The sequence below is a fragment of the Theobroma cacao genome, chromosome 2 (assembly GCF_053813885.1).
Source record: "Theobroma cacao isolate CCN51 chromosome 2, ASM5381388v1, whole genome shotgun sequence".
NCBI classification, from domain to species: Eukaryota; Viridiplantae; Streptophyta; class Magnoliopsida; order Malvales; family Malvaceae; genus Theobroma; species Theobroma cacao.
Genome location: NC_142640.1, coordinates 4,465,832 through 4,489,456, shown reverse-complemented (window position 1 = coordinate 4,489,456; position 23,625 = coordinate 4,465,832). Strand labels below are relative to the sequence as shown.

Genomic DNA, 23,625 nt, shown 5'->3' with positions numbered 1-23,625 from the left:
ACTTAAGATCCTTACAATAAAAAAGACAAAAAAAAAAAACATAACACTTAAAAAAAATTTTGAACTTTAAAAACTTCAAATTAAATTTTATTCTTTTATTACATTCAATTAAATTTTTATATTTTTATTTTGACTCATATATGTTCTTATAACAAATAATTGATTAATGACCATTAATCAATATAATATTTATCATTTTATACTCATATAAAATTGATGTGACATATTGATTTGTTTGAGAATGATGAAATGTATTAATGTAGTCACATGACGGTCTCATATTTATTTAATTTAAAATATATATGGATTTAACAATACTTAATAAAAAATAAAAATTATTTGAATATTTTTAAATAATTTAAATTTTTTTAAAAATATTATGTAAGAAAAAAAACAATCAAAGGGGTCCTCAGTCTTCAATTATTACTACAGGATATATTACAAATTAATCATTGTTCCGGAAATACCAAAAAAGTCCCCGCATTCTTTCTATATGTAGAAGAGTTATTGCAGATTGGTTCCATGAGAATTATAGAAGCTGATAGCATTCTTTAACGTTTATTGCATCTATTGTCTGCAATCATGAAATCTTTCCTTTCTTTCTTTGCATTCCTGTCACTTCTCCTGGTAAGCTTTGCAAGTTCATTAAACAAACTCCCAATATTCAATGTCCACTTTCTTCCTTTATATCACTCGATGATTCTTTTAATGCTTTAATGATCAGCATTTTATGCATGTAGGATTGTAAAGCATAAGCAGGAAACATACATGCAAAAATTTGGAAACCAGTCATGCGAAAACAACCCAATAATGAGTACTCTTTGATATATTGTCTAGGACCCAAGACTGCTTTATCAATCGCCCTGGATCTTTGCCTATATATATGTTGATTTGAAATTGTTTTTTAATGAATTGATTATGCAGTTCGCTAACACCATAGCAGCAGCTAGGAAAGATGCCGGGGAATATTGGAGAGCTGTAATGAGAGAGCAAGCAATGCCAGAAGCAATTGAAGCCCTTGTTCGGATTGACGCAGCTACCTCCTCTAAGGAGAAAACCGATTGTCACACACCTACGAGCTTTGAGCTGAAGGAAGAGAAGATTCTCGTCGAGGCTTTTGAACCAAGGCCCAACGAAGGAGAGAAGAAGTCATTTGCCGATTATTTCGAACCAAGGCCAAACGTCTCTGCTTATGGTGACGATGCTGATCTGAAAGCAGAGAAATCATCATCATTTACTAAAGATAGGCCGAGCATCCCTGCTTACGGTGACGATGCTGGCCTTAAAGGAGAGAAAAAATCATTCGTTAGTGATTTTGAACCAGGGCCTAACATCACCGTTTACCATGATTGAAAAGGGAAACAGAACAAACCTTCGGGTTGAATTAATATCTAGTAGGAATCTATGGCCTCGTGGCACTCTTTGTCTGGTTTGTGTTATGGGTAAATGTTCTGTCATAAATAAGGCTCTATGTGTTCTCATAGGAACACAAGTAAGAGCAAAACAGTGATGGTATGTCTGTGAAGATCAATGTTATTGTAAGAAAATTGGGTATTTTGAGAATTATCTAGTTATTCTTAATCCATTATTATGAGCATATATATTGCTTGATGTTAAACTTAATTTGTCAATGTTGACATATATATATATATGTATAGGAAATGTTTTTCATTGGTAATACCTTCGATAAAATTTAATAAGTTTTTTTATTTAAATGTATATTCGATACATTATTGGTTTATAATTTTCCATATACAATGAAAGTAAATTGATATAATTTATTATATATGATAATAAATATTTTAATTAAAAATTTTGAGAATGTAATACTAGTTGTAATTCATTGATAGTTTCTTTTATATATACAAATATATTAAAACCTTACAAATCCTAAGTTATTTGATAATTAATTAATCTTACATATTGTTTGTAAGAATTTAAGAAAACAACTCTTTTCTTTGTCTTTTTTTTTGTCATAAAAAAATCCAATAAAGGACAGAATCCATTTGCATATTTATCAATAGAATAAATAAGGAAATTTACAACTTCCTTTACCTAATTTCTTCGGCTAAAATAAATTTAAAATCGTACACGTATAAATTTGCTTTGCTCTACCTAAAATATTGTGGCTTTGCCCAAAAGAAAAAAAAATTATTTATCCAAAAAACTGGAAAGAAAACCTGAAAATTGTTGGATGGGGACAATCTGGTGCAATTATTCACACCGGCAAAATATTGCACTTTAAGGGAAAAAGTTTTACATTTCAACATCCGCACAGATCCCAAAGCAAACCAATCAGTCAACGGCACAGAATGACCATCAAATTAATGTCTCATCACTAATTGTGAACCGCACTGTACACGACAATTATTATTTCCTTTAATTAGTGAAAACGCTTTTGTTAGCGTGGAAGAAACAAAATCCCACCCTGGCAATAGCAAAATCCCAAAGGCACACACAGCAACAAAATTCACACTGAACCGACTCAAAACCCTTTTCCAGAAAACCAAACCCCCCGACCCGTGATGGAGGAGAAACGCCGGGACGCGGGGAACTCGCCGGCGGGGCCGAGCTCAGCCGAGCCGGAGCCGGCATCAACACGCCGTCGAGCAGGAGCACAGAAGAGAAAAGCTAATTCTCTTTCAGGGTCCAGCTCTTCATCAACGCCGTCGAAACGGATTACTCGAGAGAAGTCAAACTTGATCTCCCACCCTCTGATCAACCATAATGGTCCTTTAACTAGGGCTCGCCAAGGGGCGCCTAGTGGCAACCTAGCGTTGGGTTTCGGTTCGGGATCGGTTGGTGGGAAGCTTGAGGAAACGAGTTTGGTGAAAGATAGTGTGAGGGCTGAAGACTTGGAGGAGTTGAATAAGGCAAGTGAAGAGTGGGAGGCTTTGGAAGCGAAAATTGAGGCTGAATTTGAGGCTGTTAGATCTCGTGATAGTAATGCGCATGTGGTTCCTAATCATTGCGGTAAGTTTTTCTTTCTTTGTCAAATTTTTTTGTTTGGCTGCTGGGAAAATGGGGAGGAAAGGGAAGGAAAGTTGAAGCTTTTCTTTTGGAGTTTTAGTCAGGTGTGAGAGGTGGGGGGGGGGGGGGGGGGGGGGGGGGGGGGGGTTAGCCCAAGGGAGAAATTTTGTGGAATTCTTGTTTTGTTTTGTGTGGAGTAATATTTCTTAGGTAGTTGTTAAATTGGGTATTTTATTTATTTGTTTCTGTATGACAATATTGAATGTTCCTAGAAAGTCCTTATCTTTGTGCCTTTGGGGAGGATTTATTAGTTGTTTTTCACTTGGCCACAAGGAAAAGAAGGCAAGGATTTCGTTATGTTTCTATGCATGTGAGTGCTTTCGCTGAGCCCTAGCATTAGATCTCAATGCAGTTTGATGATTGCTATTTTGAAAAAGAAAGATTCGAAATGGAGGGTTGTGAAAATGTTAATTCCGTTGTAATTCCTGATTTTTATGGTCTTTCTCAAAAAAACGATAATAAGTGTGCATTCAATTTCTTGTGCTCACTTATTATCAGCCGTGCAAGTGAATGTTGATCTTAGTTATTATCATCAGATTGCTATAGGTCTCTAAATGAATTGGCTTCATTGGGAGCCTCTTATTCTGATGCTGTAAAGAATGAAGGAGAAGAAAATGAAATATTAGATTCTTCGGTGTTTCCTTTTGTTGTCAGTTTGAGTATTCACCCTTCTCTTTGTACTCGCAGGATGGTTTTCATGGACAAAAGTTCACAATCTGGAGGAGTGTGTCTTGCCTTCTTTCTTTAATGGGAAATCCCCAATACGTACCCCTGATGTGTACATGGAGATACGTAATTGGATAATGAAGAAATTTCATGCAAATCCAAGTATGCAAATTGAGTTGAAAGATCTGTCAGATCTTGAAGTTGGTGACATGGACGCAAGGCAAGAGGTATTGGAGTTCCTGGACTACTGGGGTTTGATTAACTTTCATCCATTCATACCAGTTGATTCTGCTGTGCCCACTTCCGATAGTGATGGGATGGCCAAAATGGATTCTTTGCTTGAAAAATTGTTTCGCTTTGAGGCAATTGAATCACGCCCACCAGTTGTTCCCAGGCCTAACCTTTCAACTCCATCTGTACCATCTGGATTTCTTCCAGAGTCTGCAATTGCTGAGGACTTGGTCAGACCTGAGGGGCCAGCTGTTGAGTACCATTGCAATTCTTGTTCAGCTGATTGCTCCCGGAAACGCTACCATTGCCAGAAGCAGGTTAGTTACTGACTAATAAATAATTGTCTGAACCTCAAATTATTTAGTTCACTATGCAAGAGCAAAATTACTGCACTAGTTATGTCTGTCCAAGCAGGCACATGTGCACACTTGTTCCTTATAGTGGTAGTCAATGGTTTAATTTTTGCTTGGATTGAATTGATACATACATACACACACAGACACACAGACACACACACACTTTGGTTCATTTTCCAACTAGTCTTATATTTCTAAGAGAGTAAGAGGGAATTCTACTTCTAAAAGAGGTAAATTTGTATGACGCCTTTTGGTCAAGCCAAGTGTTAAGGAAATCTACAAGCCTTTTTAGCTACAGCTCTCCATCCACGTGTTGTAGAAATAGGTGTTCAGCAAATAAGAAATCACAATAATTTGCACCACCTGGATAGTCTCTTTTTTGCTTGATTCATTATTTACTAACAATAAGGCTATGAGCCAATGATCCGTGAATCTTTGTATGAAATGAATGGTCATAATGCAAATATAACTAATTTAGTAAACTGGGTTCCTATCTTCTTATGATGCTGATTATGTTTGTATTTGACAGGCAGATTTTGACTTATGTTCTGATTGCTTTAGCAATGGGAAGTTCGGCTCCGGCATGTCTTCGTCAGATTTTATTCTCATGGAGCCTGCTGAGGCCCCCGGTCTTAGTGGCGGCAAGTGGACAGATCAGGAAACCCTCCTCCTCCTTGAGGCACTTGAACTTTATAAAGAAAACTGGAATGAGATTGCAGAGCATGTTGCTACGAAAACCAAAGCTCAATGCATACTGCACTTTGTTCAAATGCCAATTGAGGATGTATTCTATAATTGTGACAATAATATAGAGAACAATTCCAAAGAATCTACTGGACCTGCTGCAATGAGTGATGAAACATCTGTCTCTAAAGATGTCTCTGAAAAGACAGAGAGTAAGACTACTCCTCGAGAGGATCAGGCCCAGACTACATCGATGGAAACTTCAAAACCTGAAGATGAAAAAGAAGTGAGAGTTAGTGTGGAAACGTCGAAACCTGAAACTGGAACTGATGTTGAAGTTGATCCAGAAACATCAAAGCCAGAAGAAACTAATGAAGCAAAGGGTGGACAAGACACAAATGAAAACTGTGCACTTATCGCTCTAAGGGAGGCATTTGAAGCTGTTGGTTATATTTTAACGTCTGAAAGCTCACTCTCATTTGCTGATGTGGGAAATCCTGTTATGGCATTGGTAAGTTGAATGTTTAAGTACGTAATTAGGTTTTTATCAATTGATGTATATGAAGGGGAAACTGAGTTTATTTAACATTTGGAATATATCAATTTTGTACATGGCTTCTGAAATAATCTTATTATCTTAAAAATTTTTCAGGGAATCATTTGTTTGTGTTTTTAGAATAATTTTAAATGGTTTATTGATTTTGCTCCATATGAAAAGTTATATGTTGATGGATGTACTTCAAAATGCAAAATATGCTGTTGGAAAAGGTTGAGGACATGACTTGACATGGCTGTACTTATACCTTTTAAGCTGCCTTCTTTACCTGCTACTGAAACAATTGAACCAGTCTTTTGATTCTATTTAGGTGACTGTTGGTAATTATTTTTCATGAAATTAGTGTCAAGCATCCTTGGACTTACATTCAGATTTTCTGATCCTCCAAAATAAAAGTTACGGTGGCTTGCTTGATCAGCAAATGAATGATCAAACCCAAAAATTCTGTTATATGGCATTTTGCTTTTCTGCTCATTGGTAACAGTTTTTCATGGTCATTTTTTTTCATTCTTTTAAATGATTGTTATGCTATACTGAATTCTCATTAATCTATCACATGCCTCTTGAAGTCCTTTATTAATCTATTGCATGCTTTGTACTTGTTTATGAACAATCTCATCACTTCTGGTATCATAAATTTGCTTCATTAAACTTTGCAACTTTTTCTCTTGAAAATGTTTATGAATACTTATCCTTTGTCCATTTGGTGGTGATGTGTGACAACTTTATGTATCTCTCATTGCAGGCAGGATTTTTTGCACGGCTGGTTGGACCCAAGATTGCTGCTGCTTCAGCCCAAAGTTCATTGAAATCCTTATCAGGTAGTTCTCCCAGCATTCAACTGGCTGCAAGGAACTGCTTTCTTTTGGAAGATCCTCCAGATGACAAGGAACCAAATGGTTCTGAAAGGTATGTTAACCTATTTCACGCTTATAATTCTTTAGCAATTTCTGAATATTACATCTGATGTCAGTAAGAGATTGGCAGTGTTGTCAATGGTATGGCTAATCGGGATGCTCAGAATGTGGAAAACCTGGAAGAAAAAGGCCCCAAGGAGGATAAGTCTAGCCCAGTTCTGGATCAGCAAAATTCATTGAGCAACCATGGTGACCAAAACACTGAAGTTTCGGTTCCTGAAGATAAGGTGACATCAGCTTCACCTAATGAACTATCCACCGATAAAAAAGAGCCAGACACTTTAACAACTAATGAGGAAGATAAAAAGGCTAATTTGAATGAATCCAGCGTTATTGATCAATCAAAGGATCATCAACCAAGCTTAATGAAGGAATCAGATAACTTGGCTTCCCAGGTTTCACTAAGTTCTGTTGAGGAGACAGGGGGGAAGGAAACCTCAGTGGAAGAGCCTTCTCAGCCTACAGAGGCAGTGAAGGAAGTAGACATGACTGACTCTGTTCCATTGGAAAAGAATGAACCTTGTGATGCAGCTGTATCAAAGCCAGTTGGAGAGCTATCTGAACCAGCAGAGGCTTTACAAAATGTAGAGACAGTTCCTGGTTCTCCATCCCGAGGGAAGAATGAGCAACCACCAGTTAAATCAACTTCTGTCGGAGAGCCTACACAGCCTACAGAGGTATCAAATGATGTTGAAATGGTGTCTGATTCACAACCATTAGAAAGGATTGAGCCTCATCAATCAGTCACATCAAATAATTTGAACGAAAATGGAGCAACCACAGGTTTTTCTTCATTTCTCTATAAATGTCTTGTTTGGAGTGTGGAAGTTATGGGAACAGTAGCCAATTGTACTGAAAATGCTAGTTACTAACTTACGGGAATATGTAGAAATATTTAACAAGTCTGATTTAAAATATAAATGCTGAAAGCAATGCTTGGTTCTATGAGATTAAGCATATTTTGTCTTCCTTAATTTTATGCAGATCGGCTTGGAAAATTGAACCTTGATAGATAGTGATGTTTTTACAATGTTCACTAAAAAAAAAAATGGCATATTAACTGCCAATAGGAAAAATGCGTTCTTTTTTATTGTGTCTCATCATATTATTGTTCTTTGCAGATGAGATTAAAGAAGGTAAAAACAAGAACCATGATGCTGCCGAGACAATAGGTGATCTTAGCATTGATAAATTAAAGCGTGCTGCAGTTACAGCACTTTCAGCAGCAGCAGTGAAGGCAAAACTTCTGGCAGACCAGGAAGAGGACCAAATTCGACAACTTACTACATCATTAATAGAAAAGCAGGTAGTTTCATTGCAAAGTCCATGCAGTCTCCTTTTTCTATATTTCCAACTTGAGCAAAATCTAAGTTTTAGGAGGCTTTAATTTAATGCAGTTACATAAGATGGAAACCAAATTAGCTTCCTTCAATGAAATGGAGGGTGTCATAATGAGGGTGAAGGAGCAATTGGACAGGTCAAGGCAGAGGCTTTACCATGAGCGAGCACAGATAATCGCCGCTCGACTGGGCTTGCCAGCTTCCTCATCTAGAGCAATGCCACCTACAAATACTGCAAATAGAATTGCAGCAAACTTCGCAAATTCAGTTGCAAGGCCTCCTATGAGCATGACTGCCCCAAGGCCGCCAATGTCAAGACCCATTGGGCCTATGGCTCCTACCCCTCCCAACCTGTTTGTATCCACAACAGTCGCAGGAAGTTCAATCCGGCCTGCTAGCTCGGATAATCTTTCTTCAGTTGAATCAAAGTAGTCTCTATTCAGATTACTTGTGAATAGAAATTTTCATCCATTTTTATACAACAGCCATCTGTCATGAGGTTTACCAGGTGAGTATCTCTTTTTTGTTGTGGTTTTTGTTCTTGTTATTGTTGCCAGTCTTTTTAAGAGCTTTCAAGAACTTTGAGTTTCACCCAGCTGAATTGTAGCAAATTCATTTTGGTGTTTTTTTCCTGTGATAATTTCAGCCACAGCATTGATTATCTCTGAGCAATCCAGAAACCACTGCCTACATTACATATTCAGCTGGCAATGGCATCTCATCATCATAGGAGGAAGGAGCAGCTGCTTATTGTTCTCCCCTGCAGGGCTACCATTTCTGGGGCGTCGATCCTATTTAAGTCAAAATGGTTGAGTCTTCTAACTTGGAATTTTCTTCTTGTGTTTGTATTTTTGTAAGGTTAGTTGATGAATTTAGTTAGTGCAAATTAAACATCCATGACCTTTACCAATTCTTGGGCATCTTAAGGTGCAAGTGTGGGAAATGTAACTGATGTATTCCATTTATGAATATGGGGAGAGTCGTCTTAATTTTATAAAAATGATGTAAATCTTTGAATCGGATCTCCCTTGTCTCTGCTGTTCTCTAGATGAGTAGCTCCCCGATTCCATTTAGTCGTTGAATGAGTTGTAGCATTAAGACTTCCTTTACCGGAAAAATCTAGTCAAATCACAAGGCATAAAGACCTCAACCCTAGGGATTTGCAAGCGGGACGATGGGTGAGAATTCTATCCTCTGTGAATCAGCCAGCAAGTTTTAGTTACCGAACATCCGATGCTTCTTCCTTTTCAATCCCCATTTTGAAAACCAAAATTCCGTACATTTTCACTTTCCTGATAGTAAAGCGGGAAAGTAAGCATTAAAACAGCTTTCAGCTGCAGGTGAAACAGGACACAATCCATCCTTGTTCGAAAAAATTTGAACATTTCTTGGGAACAATACTCGGACAGTGCTGAATAATTAAGAACTTAAAACATTACCAAAGCACCAGGCAACTAAATCCAGCCAGCATTAACAGACCATTCTGTTTCTCTCCACACACACTAATGTACAGTGTAGTGTCGTACAAATCCATATAAATGATTGGAAAGGTCAAATCATTCGTAACACTTACAAAGACATTTATTGCAGCCCAAAAAAAATCACATAGTAACATATTTCAACATTCACATCCCGTTGACCTTGGCTGGCTGCTGCTTGCAACATCAATGGTGTCAGGCAAGTATCTTCATGAACGAAATATTCCACCAGAACAACATGAGCAAATAAGAATGAAATTGTCAATCAGACTATAAAAAAACAAATGAAGAAAAAACTATTGATAAATAGTTTCAGGATCTAAGCTGTTTAACAATTTGCAATCCGCACCTATGGGTCCTCAAAATCAAGATGTTATGCAAATATTGTCACCTCTCAAAATATTAATACATAGAAAGATAATTAAATAATGCACGGACTAAGCCAAATTTGGCTGAGCAGATTTAAGACACAGTTGTACTTGCAGCTGCCACTCAAGTTGTTAATTCAAGTACGTATTGAATATCTATATGTAGCAATCGATTACTGTTACAGTTAACACTACTAAAGTACATGTTTTAAGGTTTTCCCATAGCTCAAAATTAACTAGATATGTTTGTGTGCATGGATAGAACTGATTATAAGTTTTAACTTACATTTCTTCCTCTTCCCCACTCTTCAGGGCATTCTTTGCTATGCACTGGAAAGCTTCTTCCACATTAACTCCCTCCTTGGCAGAGGTCTCAAAATATGGGATATTTCCTTTAGAGGCACACCATGCTCGCGCCTTTTTCTCAGAAACCTAGATTGTCCAGAAGAAGCAGATAATTGAAGCTATGTCAAAGGAGAGAGAGAGTAGTGCCATTGCAGAGGTAGAAAAAATTAAGAAAATACATACCACTCTACTGTTTCCACCATCCACATCAATTTTGTTTCCCAAAACAACAAATGGGAAATTCTCTGGATCTGAAGGGCTTGCCTGCAGGAGGTTTCTCAGATCAGCATTCTTTTACTGAATAAATCATTGGAGAGTTTGTTTGACATAATTTCCAGCAGAATTCACGGGGTTTCAGAGTATATACCTGAATAAGGAACTCTTCTCTCCAGTTGTTTAGGTTGTCAAATGATTTCATTGAGTTGACATCATATACAAGAACGCAGCAATCAGCACCACGGTAGAAAGCAACACCTAGGCTCTGGAATCTTTCCTGGCCAGCGGTATCCCAGATCTGGGAAAAGAGATGAATTTTGAGCAAAGTGCACATTCAAATAACACAAAAGCTACTATAAAACCCGAAATCATTTTAGAATGAAATGCTACAATTTGCTAGACAAATACCCAATGGTAGTCATAAGGTTGTCTAAAGCTAAACCACAGAACCCTGCCTGATGAAGAAAATTCATCCAGTAATCAACCCCAGTCCAATTAATGAGCCCTCACATTCTAAATCATTGCAAGCTTGCTCATCCCCAACAATATAAATAGAGAAAAAGAAACCTTCAACAAGCCTTTTGATGAATGTAAAGAGGGTGCAACAGGCAGTTTTGTACTAATGAGATCATAGTGCAAAGTAAGATGCATTTGTTATAGATCTTAAACGCAATTAAGAAATCCTCATTAAGCTCCATTCATATTCCATATGAAGATGTTCAAAACCATGCTTGCTTCATGAGCTACAGATCAAAATCAAGCCTAATACACCATTTTTCAATATGGAAAAATTAGGATCCCGAAAAACAAATGCACCAACTGAAGCAAGCTCATTAAAATGTTAAAATGCTTGCATTCGGGCATTAGAAAAAGGATATTAACTTTATACTAAATCAGATATAGAGCATAGTAAAAATAAATCTAACCTGTAAGGTGAAAAGCCTATCCTCAAACTGCACCTCCTTTGTCAAAAAATCAGCTCCGATCGTTGCCTTATACTGATTGCTAAATTTTTTATTTACATATCTAAAAGCAAAATGTAAAGGCGAACAATATCATAACTCATAGTAACAAAATTTACTATTAATTAATAATTAAATACGACTTCAAATTTTTTTAATAATTGGAAAAAGACTGCTGCAGGATACTGATTCATCAAAGACGTCTTCCCTACCCTGTAAATCACAGATCAGTCACAATCATAAACATTGAATTTCAAAAAATAAATTAATTAATAAAAATTTCAAAGAAAATCGCAAGGGAAACTAACAAGAGCTTAGCTACAGACGAAACCAGTAATTCGAATCGAAAGATCTTTCAAGAGCCGTACGGAAAACCCTAGAAATGAATTAAAAGAAAAGCACACACATGCGTCTTGGTGCGTATAATTATACGGACAGGTGTAAAAAAGAAAAAGAAAACTAACCCGCTATCGCCGAGGATGATGACCTTCAAGAGGGTTCTACGGCGAGAAGGCATCGTACGAAACGCTAAGAAATCGGCGGATCTATAGATATAGAAAGAGAAAGAGAAAATTTTCTATATCTAGAGAGAAAGAGTGAGTGAGGGGCTCGTGGACTTGTTTGTCTGACAGAGAAAATTCGAATGGAAAATTGGCTGAATTTTCTAGCGTTTTTTTCAAAGCTTCTTCTACTCTTTTTCCTTTTTCTTTCTCTCTCTTTCTTTCGCTGCTAAGTCATGGAAAAGCTGGACTGACCTGTAATTAGGCATATTTGTAATTATATTTTTGCGTTTTTATTTTTCAAGTGAAATTGGGGGGAAGGTTTGCGTGACAGCTTCGACTGCTGTTTCGTCTAACCAGTGTAATCCCATGTGGACTGGTAAACAGACTTTCGGCGTCGCATTGTTGATTGGTCTGTTATTTATAAAATCAATATTTTAAGTGACTCGAGCCTTTCAAGCAGCTCTCGTAGCTCAGTTGGTTAGAGCACCCGTTTAGTAAGCGGGAGGTCTTGAGTTCAACTCTCAACGAGAGCAGTTGATGTGTTTTTCGGTTTCTTTATTTATTCCTTATATTTTATTATTTAGGGACAACCAAAATTAGGTTGATAGACTTTCAATTCAATTTAAATAAGAAGAAATTGTATTAAAAAAATAATCAGAAGTATAATTAAGGATAATGTTTTAAAAAATCTCTAAATTATTTAAAAAAATTAAATAAATTTATTCTTTTTTATTACCTTCAATCAAGTTTTTATTTTTTTACATCAAATATATATTTATAATTAATAATTAATTAACTATCATTAATCATAATGTTATTTATTATTTTATATTCACGTAATGCTAAACTGAAAATAAAAATATCACGTAGTTATATTAACATGTCACATCACAATTTACAACGACATGTCAACTTATTACGGAAGCATCATGTGGTATAAAAAATGAAGAGTAACATTTTGATTAATAACAATTAACTAATTGTCAATTATAAGTATCTATTTGATTTAAAATAAAAGTATAATGAACGCATATATGTGAAGTAACTTTTAAAATTTTTTAAATAATTCAAAAATAATTTTAAATACTATACCATCAAATTATAAAAACACAATGTAAAGTAATTATTAAAATATCATTCTACATATGTGGTTGTTAAGGGTGTAAATATGGGTCGTTTTATTGAGTATCAACAGTTGTTAGGCAATTTTATAGATGTTCGATTGGATGCTTTGACAGGTCCTGTATATGTGAAAATCGCATAACCAACTCCAAAGTAGGAAGGAAGTTGGCCGAAAGACAAAGCACAACAGAAAACTAATCACCTGTGCCTTTTCACTGCTTTACATTACAATTTGAGTTGGCAATTACAGCTTAAGCCTGCAAAATAAGAGCTTTGACAGACATTGGCAAAATATAACAAAGAGACACACCATCTTATAATTAGAATTCCAAATAGAGATTCTCCTCCATTTGAGGAGATGATTCAGGGAAAGGAAACTCTTGGTTCTCACCATGTTTGATGGAGCTATTACCTAGCAAAATCTCTCTTGCCCCCTCCCTTTGAGAATCCTCCTACTTTTCTCCCACAGGTACTCTTTTTTTTTTTTTCTCGTTATTTTTTTAAATTTATATTTGAGCAAATGAGATTTGGGCTAACATTTTTTGGACTACATTTGTTTTCCTTCATGGCTAAGCTTGTGGTGTATGTTTTGATAAAGACTAATGTTTCCTTTTACTTGCCATTGCAGAGGTCTTCAGAAGGCATCGTTTGGAGGGGAGAGGGGGTTTTTCTGGCACCTTTCAAGGGTAAACTTTGTCAGAAATACCCCAAATGGCTTCTGCCCCTGAAGGTTCTCCAAATTCAACATCTACTGCATCACCACCACCACGGCCGCAGCCGATAATTAACTCGCCTCCACCACCCATGCAAGAGTCAAAGTCATCTCCACCACCGCCCTCGTCATCATCATCACCACCATCGCCACCATCACCACCATCACCACCACCACCACCACCAGCTAATAATGAAAATAATGGCAGCAATCAAAATAATGCTGCCACAGCTATTCAGACTCCAGCATCGCCGTCTCCAACACCAAAGTCAACTGCCGGAAATGGCTCATCAACTCTTGCTTCCCCGCCAAGAATATTGTCACCTCCACCTCCAAAATCATCAAATTCATCAGCTAGTAATACGTCATCGTCACCGTCTTTGCCAATTATAATAGGTGTTTCAGTTGGCGTTGGTTTGTTGCTTATTCTCGTTGTAGCGCTCATCATTGCAGTATGCAACAGAAAGAAAAAGAAGTCAAAGTTCGATAATCATATTCAATACTACAAAAATTCAATGCCACCAAAAGGTAAATATATTTCAAAATACGAAAAGTGTGAATATCATCTTTCTTAAAAAAGCCATGCATTTTGATTAAGAATGCGTTAATGTGTAGGTGGCGTCGGATATGGAAATGTCTTGAGTCCAAGAAGACCAAATAACATGAACAATGGGTACCAAGCTAATGATCGTCACCTTGCCATCAATTTACCACCGCCGCCCGGTGGAAATGCAGGTCGTGGAGGGTGGCCACAAGAACCACGAGGGCAAATACCGCCTTTGACAAGTGAAATGAGCTCAAGGTACTCGGGTCAACATGGTCCGCCTTTGCCATCTGCATATTCACCTGTGGCTTTAGGGCTCAAACAAAGCACTTTCACCTATGAAGATCTAGCGGTTGCAACTCAAGGGTTCTCTGAAGCTAACTTGTTGGGTCAAGGTGGGTTTGGGTTCGTCCACAAAGGAGTTTTGCCCAGTGGCAAAGAAGTAGCTGTTAAAAGTCTCAAATCTGGTAGTGGGCAGGGTGAACGTGAATTTCAGGCTGAAGTTGAGATTATTAGCCGCGTCCATCATCGCCACCTTGTATCTCTTGTTGGGTATTCCATTGCAGGAGATAAAAAGATGTTGGTCTACGAATTCCTGCCTAATAAAACTCTCGAATTCCACCTCCATGGTAGGCAATGGCTACATTACCCTTTATTGGCAATATCACTAACTCACATATAGATTCTGATAGTAACATAACCGTACGTTAAGAAGATTCTTTGAAAGACTGGAGAAGAGTCAAACTTACATCATGCTAGTTCTAAGTGTTCGTATTTAATGCCATCGTTGTTTGAATGCAGAGAAAGATCTCCCGACCATGGACTGGCCTACTAGGCTCAAAATTGCACTGGCAGCAGCTAAAGGTCTTGCATACTTGCATGAAGATTGTAAGTAATTTATATAGCATTACTGAACTCTGTACCTCACATTCGTTCTTCTTCTCTTCTAATCCATTTGAGGAACGCAGGCCACCCTCGCATTATTCACAGAGACATCAAATCTGCCAACATCCTACTTGATTTCAGTTTTGAAGCCAAGGTATGTCATAACCTTGAAAATATAGTTTGATTGGATCGATTTGTATGTTTCAGCTTATTCGAAAATACTGAATTGCGAAAACAGGTGGCAGATTTCGGGTTGGCTAAACTTTCTCAAGATAACAATACCCATGTCTCAACTCGTGTCATGGGAACATTCGGGTAAGCAAAATTAGTTAGATTCTTTGAATCTACAAGCTTTGGGCATATATATCTGATTAGAATACCTGATGCAGTTACTTGGCTCCTGAATACGCATCAAGTGGCAAGCTGACAGATAAATCTGATGTTTTCTCCTTTGGTGTTGTGCTCCTGGAATTGATAACTGGACGTCGGCCTCTGGACCTGACCGGGGAGATGGATGAGAGCTTAGTAGACTGGGTGCGAAATGTCTCCTCTGTTAATCTATAAGCTTAAAGTATTGATTCAGAGATTCTGATGGTGAAAAATTCAACTTTAAATGCATAACAGGCTAGACCCTTATGCGCCAGTGCAATGGAGGATGGAAACTTCAGTCAATTGGTGGATCCACGCCTGGAGAACAATTTTGTCCAGCATGAGATGGTACGCATGGTTGCATGTGCTGCTGCATGTGTTAGGCATTCGGCTAGAAGGCGACCCAAAATGCGACAGGTAAATGAACTCCACATACTTTAGATTTCTGGTCTTGTTAGGAAAAGTTGAGTTACATGTTTAAGCACCTTATTTCCCCTGAATATGATTTGCTACCTAACACTTCATATATACACCTACCACCACCATACCTGAATACTCACTTTGTAAATTTCTATCCATGGGCGAGGCCGAGAAGGGGAGACAATCAATATATTTCAATGCTTCTAAAAATTTCTAAACAGGGGAAGTATTGATGAATCATATATATGCATGTGAAACAGATTGTGCGGGCACTGGAAGATGATGTTTCAATGGATGACTTAAATGACGCTATGAGACCTGGCCAAAGTTCAAGGTTCAGCTCAATGGCTAGCTATGACTATGATACTGATGCCCATGGTATAGACATGAAGAAGATTAGGAAAATGGCCTTGGACTGCCAAGACTACGGAAGCAGCGACTATGGTAACACGAGTGAATACGGGCTCAATCCTTCTTCCTCTAGCAGCGACTCAAGCGGGAATATAAGCCGGAGGCAACGTTTGTAAAACTTGAAATTATCAAAGACATAATCCCTTATTGCAATGCCCTTAGTTTAGGTCCGGTAAACTTCCAAACAGGCATTTGATTGAAAAAAACAAAGAGATTTTGGCCAAGATGCACACTTACAAACTCATAAATATATTTTTTGTTGTTATAGCCATTCATGATGGTTGAATGTAGTTATGAAGTTTGGAATTTGAAGTTCATGTATATGTCTTTGTATTATATCTTATGATATCTTGGAGGTTAACTTTAAACAGCATTTTATGTATATGCTTCTAAATAAATTATCTATAAATTTCTTTATATGATAATTATATCGTGTTTTTAAACTTTTAGTTTCCCATTATAGTATGAAATTAGTTCAAATACATTTAATTTCATAATTAGTTTAAAATCCGTAACTTTTAATTACTCCTTTGATTATGAAAATTGTATCAGGTGTAATTATTATTGATATTTTGATACACTTGAATTAAATATTTTATGGAGTAATTAAATATGTTTTTAGCTCAAATATTAAATTGAATAACTTTAGGATAATTTAAGAATTATATTGTACACACAAATTTTGTGTGTTTTAGACTTGAAATTTTTGGGAGATCAAAGATTTTAGATTTGAATTTGGAGATTTAGCTTCAACGAGTTAAACAATTTTTATGCTTTGATATTCATAATCTTAATTTTAATTAATCAAATTTAAATATTATTTTCATTTATTTAAAATTAAATTGAATAATCAATAAATGAATTGTTATTGATCCAAATTAGATATTTATAAAGAGACAAAATACATGACATATATGTAAATTTTAATTGATCCAATTATATGTCTTTAAGATAATTAATAATAAATTAATTTTTTTATAATTAATTATAAATACCATACTTTAACCGGAGGGCATTCCAGTCACTCAAACATCGTGATTTCGCCGGTACGTCGACCCCCCCATCTAAGAAATCACAATACCCAGGGGCACTTCCGTGATTTAACTCTACCAATTTTCTTGACGTGGCGTATTTTTATTACTCAAATAACATCAACACTGATTGCAAATATTACTAGATCCACCAGATTTCCCCCCCTATTCTAAGACCCCTCTCTTCTTCAAAAACCAAAGCGTTAAGAAGAACACGAGACAGAGCGAGCGAGAGGGAGAAAGAGATAAAAGAGGGAAAGACTCACTCGCCTGCGAACATAAAAAGAAGAGAAATTATATAACTCGCCTTAGATCTCGAAGGGGCAAGCTTTCAATTAGCGATGGCACAGCCTTTGGTGAAGAAAGACGATGATCGCGACGATGAAGGTAAATTCAATATTCATTCTCTTCGATTCCCTTATTTCACTTTTCACTCTTTCATATTTTTATTCGGAATTGATAGTGCACTTCGCGTTTCTTAGATTTGCCAGTGGTTAGATCAGTTGTTAGCTTCTAGATCTGTGCGGTTTTGATTCATTTCGATTGATTTACAGATGCATTGTGTGATTTTTAGATCTAATTTCTAGGGATTACGGTTTAGTTTTAGTAGAATTTGGTTTACTTTTAGTTGATCTGATCTGCACCCTTACAACACTAGATTTTCTCTTCCTGTAAAGGCAATGTAGATTGTTAGTTTCGACGGATGCGTTAAGTTTTAAGTTGATTTGATGTGGATCTCGCGGCCTATGTATCTATTTTCTTTGAGCTCTTTTTGTAGTGTTGTTGAGTTTTTCTAGCTTTTTAGGTGTTTGGAGAACTTTTTTGTTATTGTTAATTTTGTAATTTTGTTTGTTAAACAGCGGACTACTCTCCATTTTTGGGGATTGAGAAGGGTGCGGTTCTTCAAGAGGCTAGGGTTTTCAATGACCCTCAGCTTGATCCGCGTAGATGCTCTCAGGTTTCTGCTTTTTAACCAACTTTGATTTTCTATTTAGTGTGTTTGTTTTTCATTTTATAATGAATGTTTATTTATAATTTTTTTATGCAGGTTATCACAAAGCTTCTTTATCTACTGAACCAAGGAGAAACATTCACTAAGGTCGGTTTTTCTTTTTAATTGTGCCGTAAAAGATTAGATCCATTTTTTTCTAGTGAGATTACAATTGACCTCTGTTTTATGGATTTCTGCTGTTGTAAGTAGGTATATTGAAGGAATTGTGCTGTATTGTGATGAAAATTTCCCCTGTTGAATGACCCTTTTTTTGGTGTTATATGGATAGGTTGAAGCAACAGAAGTTTTCTTTTCTGTGACAAAGCTCTTTCAATCAAGGGATATAGGCTTGAGGAGAATGGTCTATGTGATGATAAAGGAGCTATCTCCCTCAGCAGATGAGGTTATATATCTTAAATTTTGCATGCTTGTTGAATAACTTTTCGTGTGTGTGCTGACATGTGTGCAAATTTAGATACTAATTAATCTATATTCTTGTTGAAAATAGGTTATTATTGTCACAAGTTCTCTTATGAAGGACATGACTAGCAAGACTGATATGTATCGCGCAAATGCTATTCGTGTGCTTTGTCGGATAACAGATGGAACTCTTCTAACCCAGATTGAGAGATACTTGAAACAAGCAATTGTTGACAAAAATCCCGTTGTTGCTAGTGCAGCCTTAGTCAGTGGTATCCACTTACTTCAGGTACTGGGTTTTTTTTTTTTTATTAAGGTTGGTTTTTTCATCTAGTTATGAATTAATTATCAAAACTCTTATGACTTGTTAACATGTCATAAACATTTTGGCAGACAAACCCTGAGATTGTGAAAAGATGGAGTAATGAGGTTCAAGAAGCTGTTCAATCAAGAGCAGCCCTTGTGCAGTTTCATGCTTTGGCATTGCTCCACCAGGTATGTTATGTACCTTGTTTGGAAAGTTTTGGGGTTTTATTTGGTAGTTGAAGTCGGTTGCTAAAATCAAGTTTAATCTGTTAACTGATTCAAGTCTTGTGTCTATAACACTAAAAGTTTTCTTTGAAAATAGGTTGTGGCACATAGATTGTCTAGGTTTTTTTGTTTCATCTGACTATTTTTAGCAGCCTGGTTGGGTTTGTTTTTACCGGATTTTAACACATTGCATGCTTGGCTGCTTATTTAAGTTAGAACACTACTTATAATTTTATCTGCACTAATTGATAAGAAAAATGTGTGTAATAAAGGAAAGTACAGTATATTTCATGCAGTAGAAAACTATAGTACTTTTTTATTCTTGCATGTGTTTTTATGCATGGTTGGATGTTGGGTAACATTAATTAATTTGATCTTTTCAGTTTATGTAATTTGAGTCACACCTATGATGAATGTATGTGATTTAATTCTTGCAGATACGGCAAAACGATCGATTAGCTGTTAATAAGCTGGTTACTAGTTTGACTAGGGGAAGTGTGCGCTCACCTTTAGCCCAATGCCTGTTGATACGTTACACTAGTCAGGTATTCACCATCTCCAAAATATCTCTGCCTTATTGTCAACCTTTTTTTTCATAAACATTATGAAGTAATTGATGAATCTCCAGGTTATTCGTGAGTCAGCCAATAACACTCAAACAGGGGATCGCCCTTTTTATGATTTTCTTGAGGGCTGTCTGCGCCATAAGGCTGAGATGGTGATTTTTGAGGCTGCTAGAGCAATCACGGAGCTGAATGGTGTGACAAGCCGAGAACTGACACCAGCAATTACAGTTCTTCAGCTATTTTTAAGCTCCTCTAAGCCAGTCCTGAGATTTGCTGCAGTTCGTACTTTGAACAAGGTTGATTGATTTTCCTTTGCTCAATAATATATCACGCTATTATGTAGATATCTATGTTGTTGGTTCAAGGAAAATGAAACTGAGCACTTTAGTCAGAGGGGCCACGGTGGTTTCTTCTGCAAGCTGCAGAAGTTCAAATACACTTATGGAGCTTGTTGAAAGTTCTGTTACCATATTGTTTAGCAATATATAATCACTTTTCAATCATAAATGTCTGTTGTTTCTTTTTAGTTCAGATTATGGTTTTTTTTGTGCGTTCTGACTGTGTGACTTAATCTCTTTTCAGGTTGCAATGACTCATCCCATGGCTGTCACAAACTGCAATATTGACATGGAAAGTTTAATTTCTGACCAAAACAGAAGCATTGCCACACTTGCAATCACTACCCTTCTCAAGACTGGAAATGAGTCAAGTGTGGATCGACTGATGAAGCAGATAACAAATTTTATGTCAGATATTGCTGATGAATTCAAAATTGTTGTTGTGGAAGCCATAAGATCATTATGCTTAAAGTTTCCATTGAAGCACAGATCTTTGTAAGGGATACTTGGCTTTGCATTGTTGGTCAATAGGCTTCACTAGATGCTCCTTTCTTGTGCCTTAAGGTTCTTTTTATCCATTGTTATTTCAGGATGAACTTCTTGAGCAATATTCTAAGGGAAGAAGGTGGATTTGAGTACAAAAAGGCCATTGTAGACTCAATTGTTATTCTCATCAGAGATATCCCTGAAGCAAAGGAGAGTGGATTGCTTCATTTGTGTGAGTTCATTGAAGATTGTGAATTCACATATCTTTCCACACAGGTAGCATTTTGTTTCCATCACCTCTACCGTGCTCTTTATGCTTTTTTTTTTTTCCTTTTTTCTCCCATCTTTGACTTGTATTATATTTGTCTCAACATTGTATTATAGATACTTCACTTTCTGGGGATTGAAGGCCCAAAAACCTCAGATCCAAGCAAATATATACGATACATTTATAACCGTGTGCATCTTGAGAATGCAACTGTCCGTGCTGGTGCTGTGAGCACCCTAGCAAAATTTGGTGCTATGGTTGATGCATTGAAGGTATGAAATCTTAATTATTCTCCTTCACTTTTCTGAAGTAATCTCAACCTGTGACCCTTTGATCACTTATTTAAGCTGGAAAATCTTGCGCTACTCTCTTTTGCAGCCTCGCATATTTGTTCTATTAAGACGCTGTCTCTTTGACAATGATGATGAGGTCAGTCTATCATTAATAATCTCATATATTTTGTTACTGTTTGACATGTAATTTTCGTTTGCATTTGTACGATTGATCCATATACTTATGCTTGCATCGTTTTCCTTTCATTTGTTTTGTGTTTTTAGTTGCATTCTTAATCCTGAGCTTGGGAAGTGAAACGTGTTGTTTTTTTTCTTGATATTCAAATATTTTAAGGTTTGTTTAAATCTTTTGTTTGTAGGTTCGTGACAGGGCTACACTCTATCTCAATACACTTGGTGGCGATGGTGCAGTTGTTGAAACTGGTGAAGATGTAAAGGAGTTTCTCTTTGGTTCACTAGATATCCCTCTGGTGAACTTGGAGAACAGTTTGAAAAATTATGTAAGTTTCTAAATTTCTGTTACACTTTTTCTGCCTTTTAGGTCATGATCTCATGTATTTAATTTGGGTACAGGAACTATCAGAGGAGTCTTTTGACATTGATTCTGTGCCAAAGGAGGTCAAGACTCAGCCACTTGCTGAGAAGAAAGCTCCAGGTAAAAAGCCAACTGGTCTTAGTGCTCCTCCTACTGGCCCGCCATCAACTGTTGATGCTTATGAGAGGCTGCTTTCATCCATTCCTGAGTTTGCAAACTTTGGCAAGCTTTTCAAGGTACTTTCATTGACTATGCCTTGTGTGTTCCGTGCATATAATGATTAGACATTATTCTGATTTGGAACTTACTAATGCCTTCTTTCTAATTTTTATTGGCCAGTCCTCTGCACCTGTGGAGCTGACAGAAGCAGAAACAGAGTATGCAGTTAATGTTGTCAAACATATTTTTGATGGTCATGTTGTGTTTCAGTTCAACTGCACCAATACTATTCCAGAACAATTATTGGAGAATGTAATGATCAAATTACACGAAGCATCTTTAAATTACCAAAGACCTATGATAGACTATTTGGATAACTTAATCTGCCTGTTGCCAGGTCACTGTTATTGTGGATGCTTCAGAGGCTGAGGAATTTGCTGAAGTAGCTACAAAGCCTTTAAGATCACTTCCATATGATTCACCTGGACAGACCTTTGTGGCATTTGAGAAGCCAGAGGGGGTCTCTGCTGTTGGAAAGTTTTCCAATATGCTGAGATTCATTGTAAAAGAGGTATGGCTTTATCATTTTTCTGCTCGGGCAGCATGTGCTGCTTTTTCTGATTCTCCATTATTTGAATGTGTTAATATCCACGCATCAGGTATTCTTTGGTTCTGAATGATAACACATTTTGCGAAGAAATCTCATTTACACCCCACCCCACTATCTGTCTCTCAGGAGTTTTAAGTTGCATTAGAATATCCTATAGACAATATGTTTTCCATAAATGAACTGGACATTTAAGGTGGTTCTCATATCTAAAGCTTTCATGGGTTTGGTTAGGTTGATCCAAGCACTGGTGAGGCTGAGGAAGATGGAGTGGAGGATGAGTACCAACTGGAGGATCTTGAAGTTGTTGCAGCTGATTACATGTTGAAGGTGGGCGTCTCTAATTTCAGGAATGCATGGGAAAGCATGGGTGCAGATTGTGAGCGTGTAGATGAATATGGCCTTGGCCCAAGGGATAGCCTGGCTGAGGCCGTTAATGCTGTCATAAATCTGCTTGGCATGCAACCCTGTGAGGTAAGTATACAGTGTCTTTTTTTTTTTGGGATCTATGCAGTTGATATGGATATGCATTTTACCTTCACTTTTTTAACTGCCTTGCATTGGACTGTCAAGTACCATGTTGTCAATTGTTTTTTCACTGCAATCCCAGTGTAATTTGATAATCTTTTCAACTTATTTTCTGGTGGTGTACAGGGCACGGAGGTTGTCCCTAGCAATTCAAGGTCACACACTTGTCTGCTATCTGGTGTATACATTGGCAATGTGAAGGTGCTTGTGAGGTTGCAATTTGGAATTGATGGTCCAAAGGATGTAGCAATGAAACTTGCTGTTAGATCTGAGGATGAAGCTGTTAGTGATGCCATTCATGAGATTGTAGCGAGCGGCTAGGTTGTTAATTGTTTGTTTTTGCCTACGGGCTTTTATAATTTTTTTGTGGTTTTATATGAGATCAGAGGCAGATGGCTGCAAAATAGATAAGCTTGTAGAAAGAATTGCATGGCCCTTATTCTCGGTTCACTTGCATTTATCTGGTCATCTGTTATTCTGAAAATAATAACCGTGTATCATGCAAGTCAGGCTCATAGGAGGGATTTAATATTTTTTTTTATTTTTTATTTCCAAAATTGTTATGTGGGATTTAAGGATAGGATCCATCAAGCTATGCTTGATTTTATATTCATGAATTTTGAGGTGCGTTTTTACTTGTCAGTTGGCATAAAGAACGTTTGTTAATTTTGTAGTGATTAGCATTGAAGGAAGTAAGATTTGAAGAGTTGTTTGTGTGCCAATTTGAAGTTGGGACTAGGCGTTGTGATGGTATTAC

At 36.9% G+C, this 23,625-nt stretch overlaps 5 protein-coding genes and 1 non-coding gene across 6 annotated transcripts; 5 read left to right on the top strand and 1 right to left on the bottom strand.

Moving 5' to 3' along the window:
* Window positions 1-497: 497 nt before the first annotated feature.
* Window positions 498-1,585, top strand: LOC18607798 (organ-specific protein P4-like). The gene is made up of 2 exons (XM_007042160.3): window positions 498-627; window positions 925-1,585. The coding sequence occupies exons 1-2, from the start codon at window positions 583-585 to the stop codon at window positions 1,351-1,353; spliced, it is 474 nt and encodes a 157-aa protein (XP_007042222.3). The 5' UTR covers window positions 498-582; the 3' UTR covers window positions 1,354-1,585.
* An 833-nt stretch (window positions 1,586-2,418) lies between these two features.
* Window positions 2,419-8,802, top strand: CHB3 (DNA-binding family protein). Its single transcript, XM_007042158.3, has 8 exons — window positions 2,419-2,973; window positions 3,718-4,244; window positions 4,813-5,478; window positions 6,269-6,432; window positions 6,511-7,223; window positions 7,562-7,746; window positions 7,838-8,288; window positions 8,427-8,802. Exons 1-7 carry the CDS (start codon window positions 2,526-2,528, stop codon window positions 8,210-8,212), a joined length of 3,078 nt encoding a protein of 1,025 aa, XP_007042220.3. The 5' UTR covers window positions 2,419-2,525; the 3' UTR covers window positions 8,213-8,288; window positions 8,427-8,802.
* A 362-nt stretch (window positions 8,803-9,164) lies between these two features.
* Window positions 9,165-11,921, bottom strand: RAB7B (RAB GTPase homolog G3F). The gene is made up of 7 exons (XM_007042154.3): window positions 11,614-11,921; window positions 11,336-11,362; window positions 11,114-11,213; window positions 10,339-10,485; window positions 10,155-10,235; window positions 9,913-10,058; window positions 9,165-9,465 (listed from the first exon to the last, which is right to left on the bottom strand). Exons 1-7 carry the CDS (start codon window positions 11,664-11,666, stop codon window positions 9,399-9,401), a joined length of 621 nt encoding a protein of 206 aa, XP_007042216.1. The 5' UTR covers window positions 11,667-11,921; the 3' UTR covers window positions 9,165-9,398.
* A 190-nt stretch (window positions 11,922-12,111) lies between these two features.
* Window positions 12,112-12,185, top strand: TRNAT-AGU (transfer RNA threonine (anticodon AGU)). The gene has a single exon. It is a non-coding gene; the product is annotated as a tRNA-Thr (tRNA).
* A 1,300-nt stretch (window positions 12,186-13,485) lies between these two features.
* On the top strand, window positions 13,486-16,231 carry PERK5 (Protein kinase superfamily protein). Its single transcript, XM_007042153.3, has 8 exons — window positions 13,486-14,014; window positions 14,102-14,659; window positions 14,832-14,918; window positions 14,999-15,069; window positions 15,154-15,230; window positions 15,305-15,449; window positions 15,540-15,701; window positions 15,965-16,231. The coding sequence occupies exons 1-8, from the start codon at window positions 13,486-13,488 to the stop codon at window positions 16,229-16,231; spliced, it is 1,896 nt and encodes a 631-aa protein (XP_007042215.3).
* A 1,062-nt stretch (window positions 16,232-17,293) lies between these two features.
* Window positions 17,294-23,590, top strand: LOC18607794 (coatomer gamma-2 subunit, putative / gamma-2 coat protein, putative / gamma-2 COP). The gene is made up of 18 exons (XM_007042151.3): window positions 17,294-17,533; window positions 18,007-18,104; window positions 18,195-18,245; window positions 18,427-18,540; window positions 18,646-18,846; window positions 18,951-19,052; window positions 19,526-19,633; window positions 19,717-19,950; window positions 20,237-20,487; window positions 20,583-20,754; window positions 20,863-21,018; window positions 21,125-21,175; window positions 21,399-21,539; window positions 21,613-21,810; window positions 21,914-22,045; window positions 22,131-22,304; window positions 22,575-22,814; window positions 22,995-23,590. Exons 1-18 carry the CDS (start codon window positions 17,488-17,490, stop codon window positions 23,187-23,189), a joined length of 2,664 nt encoding a protein of 887 aa, XP_007042213.3. The 5' UTR covers window positions 17,294-17,487; the 3' UTR covers window positions 23,190-23,590.
* Window positions 23,591-23,625: the final 35 nt, after the last annotated feature.

Coding starts and splice junctions, on each gene's coding strand:
- LOC18607798 (XM_007042160.3), top strand. CDS start 583: ATGAAATCTTTCCTTTCTTTCTTTGCATTCCTGTCACTTCTCCTG. Junction 628..924: donor CATTCCTGTCACTTCTCCTG/GTAAGCTTTGCA, acceptor TTGATTATGCAG/TTCGCTAACACCATAGCAGC.
- CHB3 (XM_007042158.3), top strand. CDS start 2,526: ATGGAGGAGAAACGCCGGGACGCGGGGAACTCGCCGGCGGGGCCGAGC. Junction 2,974..3,717: donor TGTGGTTCCTAATCATTGCG/GTAAGTTTTTCT, acceptor TTGTACTCGCAG/GATGGTTTTCATGGACAAAA. Junction 5,479..6,268: donor GAAATCCTGTTATGGCATTG/GTAAGTTGAATG, acceptor CTCTCATTGCAG/GCAGGATTTTTTGCACGGCT.
- PERK5 (XM_007042153.3), top strand. CDS start 13,486: ATGGCTTCTGCCCCTGAAGGTTCTCCAAATTCAACATCTACTGCATCA. Junction 14,919..14,998: donor TGCATACTTGCATGAAGATT/GTAAGTAATTTA, acceptor TGAGGAACGCAG/GCCACCCTCGCATTATTCAC. Junction 15,231..15,304: donor CGTGTCATGGGAACATTCGG/GTAAGCAAAATT, acceptor TACCTGATGCAG/TTACTTGGCTCCTGAATACG.
- RAB7B (XM_007042154.3), bottom strand. CDS start 11,666: ATGCCTTCTCGCCGTAGAACCCTCTTGAAGGTCATCATCCTCGGCGAT. Junction 10,486..11,113: donor ATAGGCTTTTCACCTTACAG/GTTAGATTTATT, acceptor CTCTTTTCCCAG/ATCTGGGATACCGCTGGCCA. Junction 9,466..9,912: donor AGTGGGGAAGAGGAAGAAAT/GTAAGTTAAAAC, acceptor TCGTTCATGAAG/ATACTTGCCTGACACCATTG.
- LOC18607794 (XM_007042151.3), top strand. CDS start 17,488: ATGGCACAGCCTTTGGTGAAGAAAGACGATGATCGCGACGATGAAG. Junction 17,534..18,006: donor CGATGATCGCGACGATGAAG/GTAAATTCAATA, acceptor TTTGTTAAACAG/CGGACTACTCTCCATTTTTG. Junction 18,847..18,950: donor GTGGTATCCACTTACTTCAG/GTACTGGGTTTT, acceptor ACATTTTGGCAG/ACAAACCCTGAGATTGTGAA.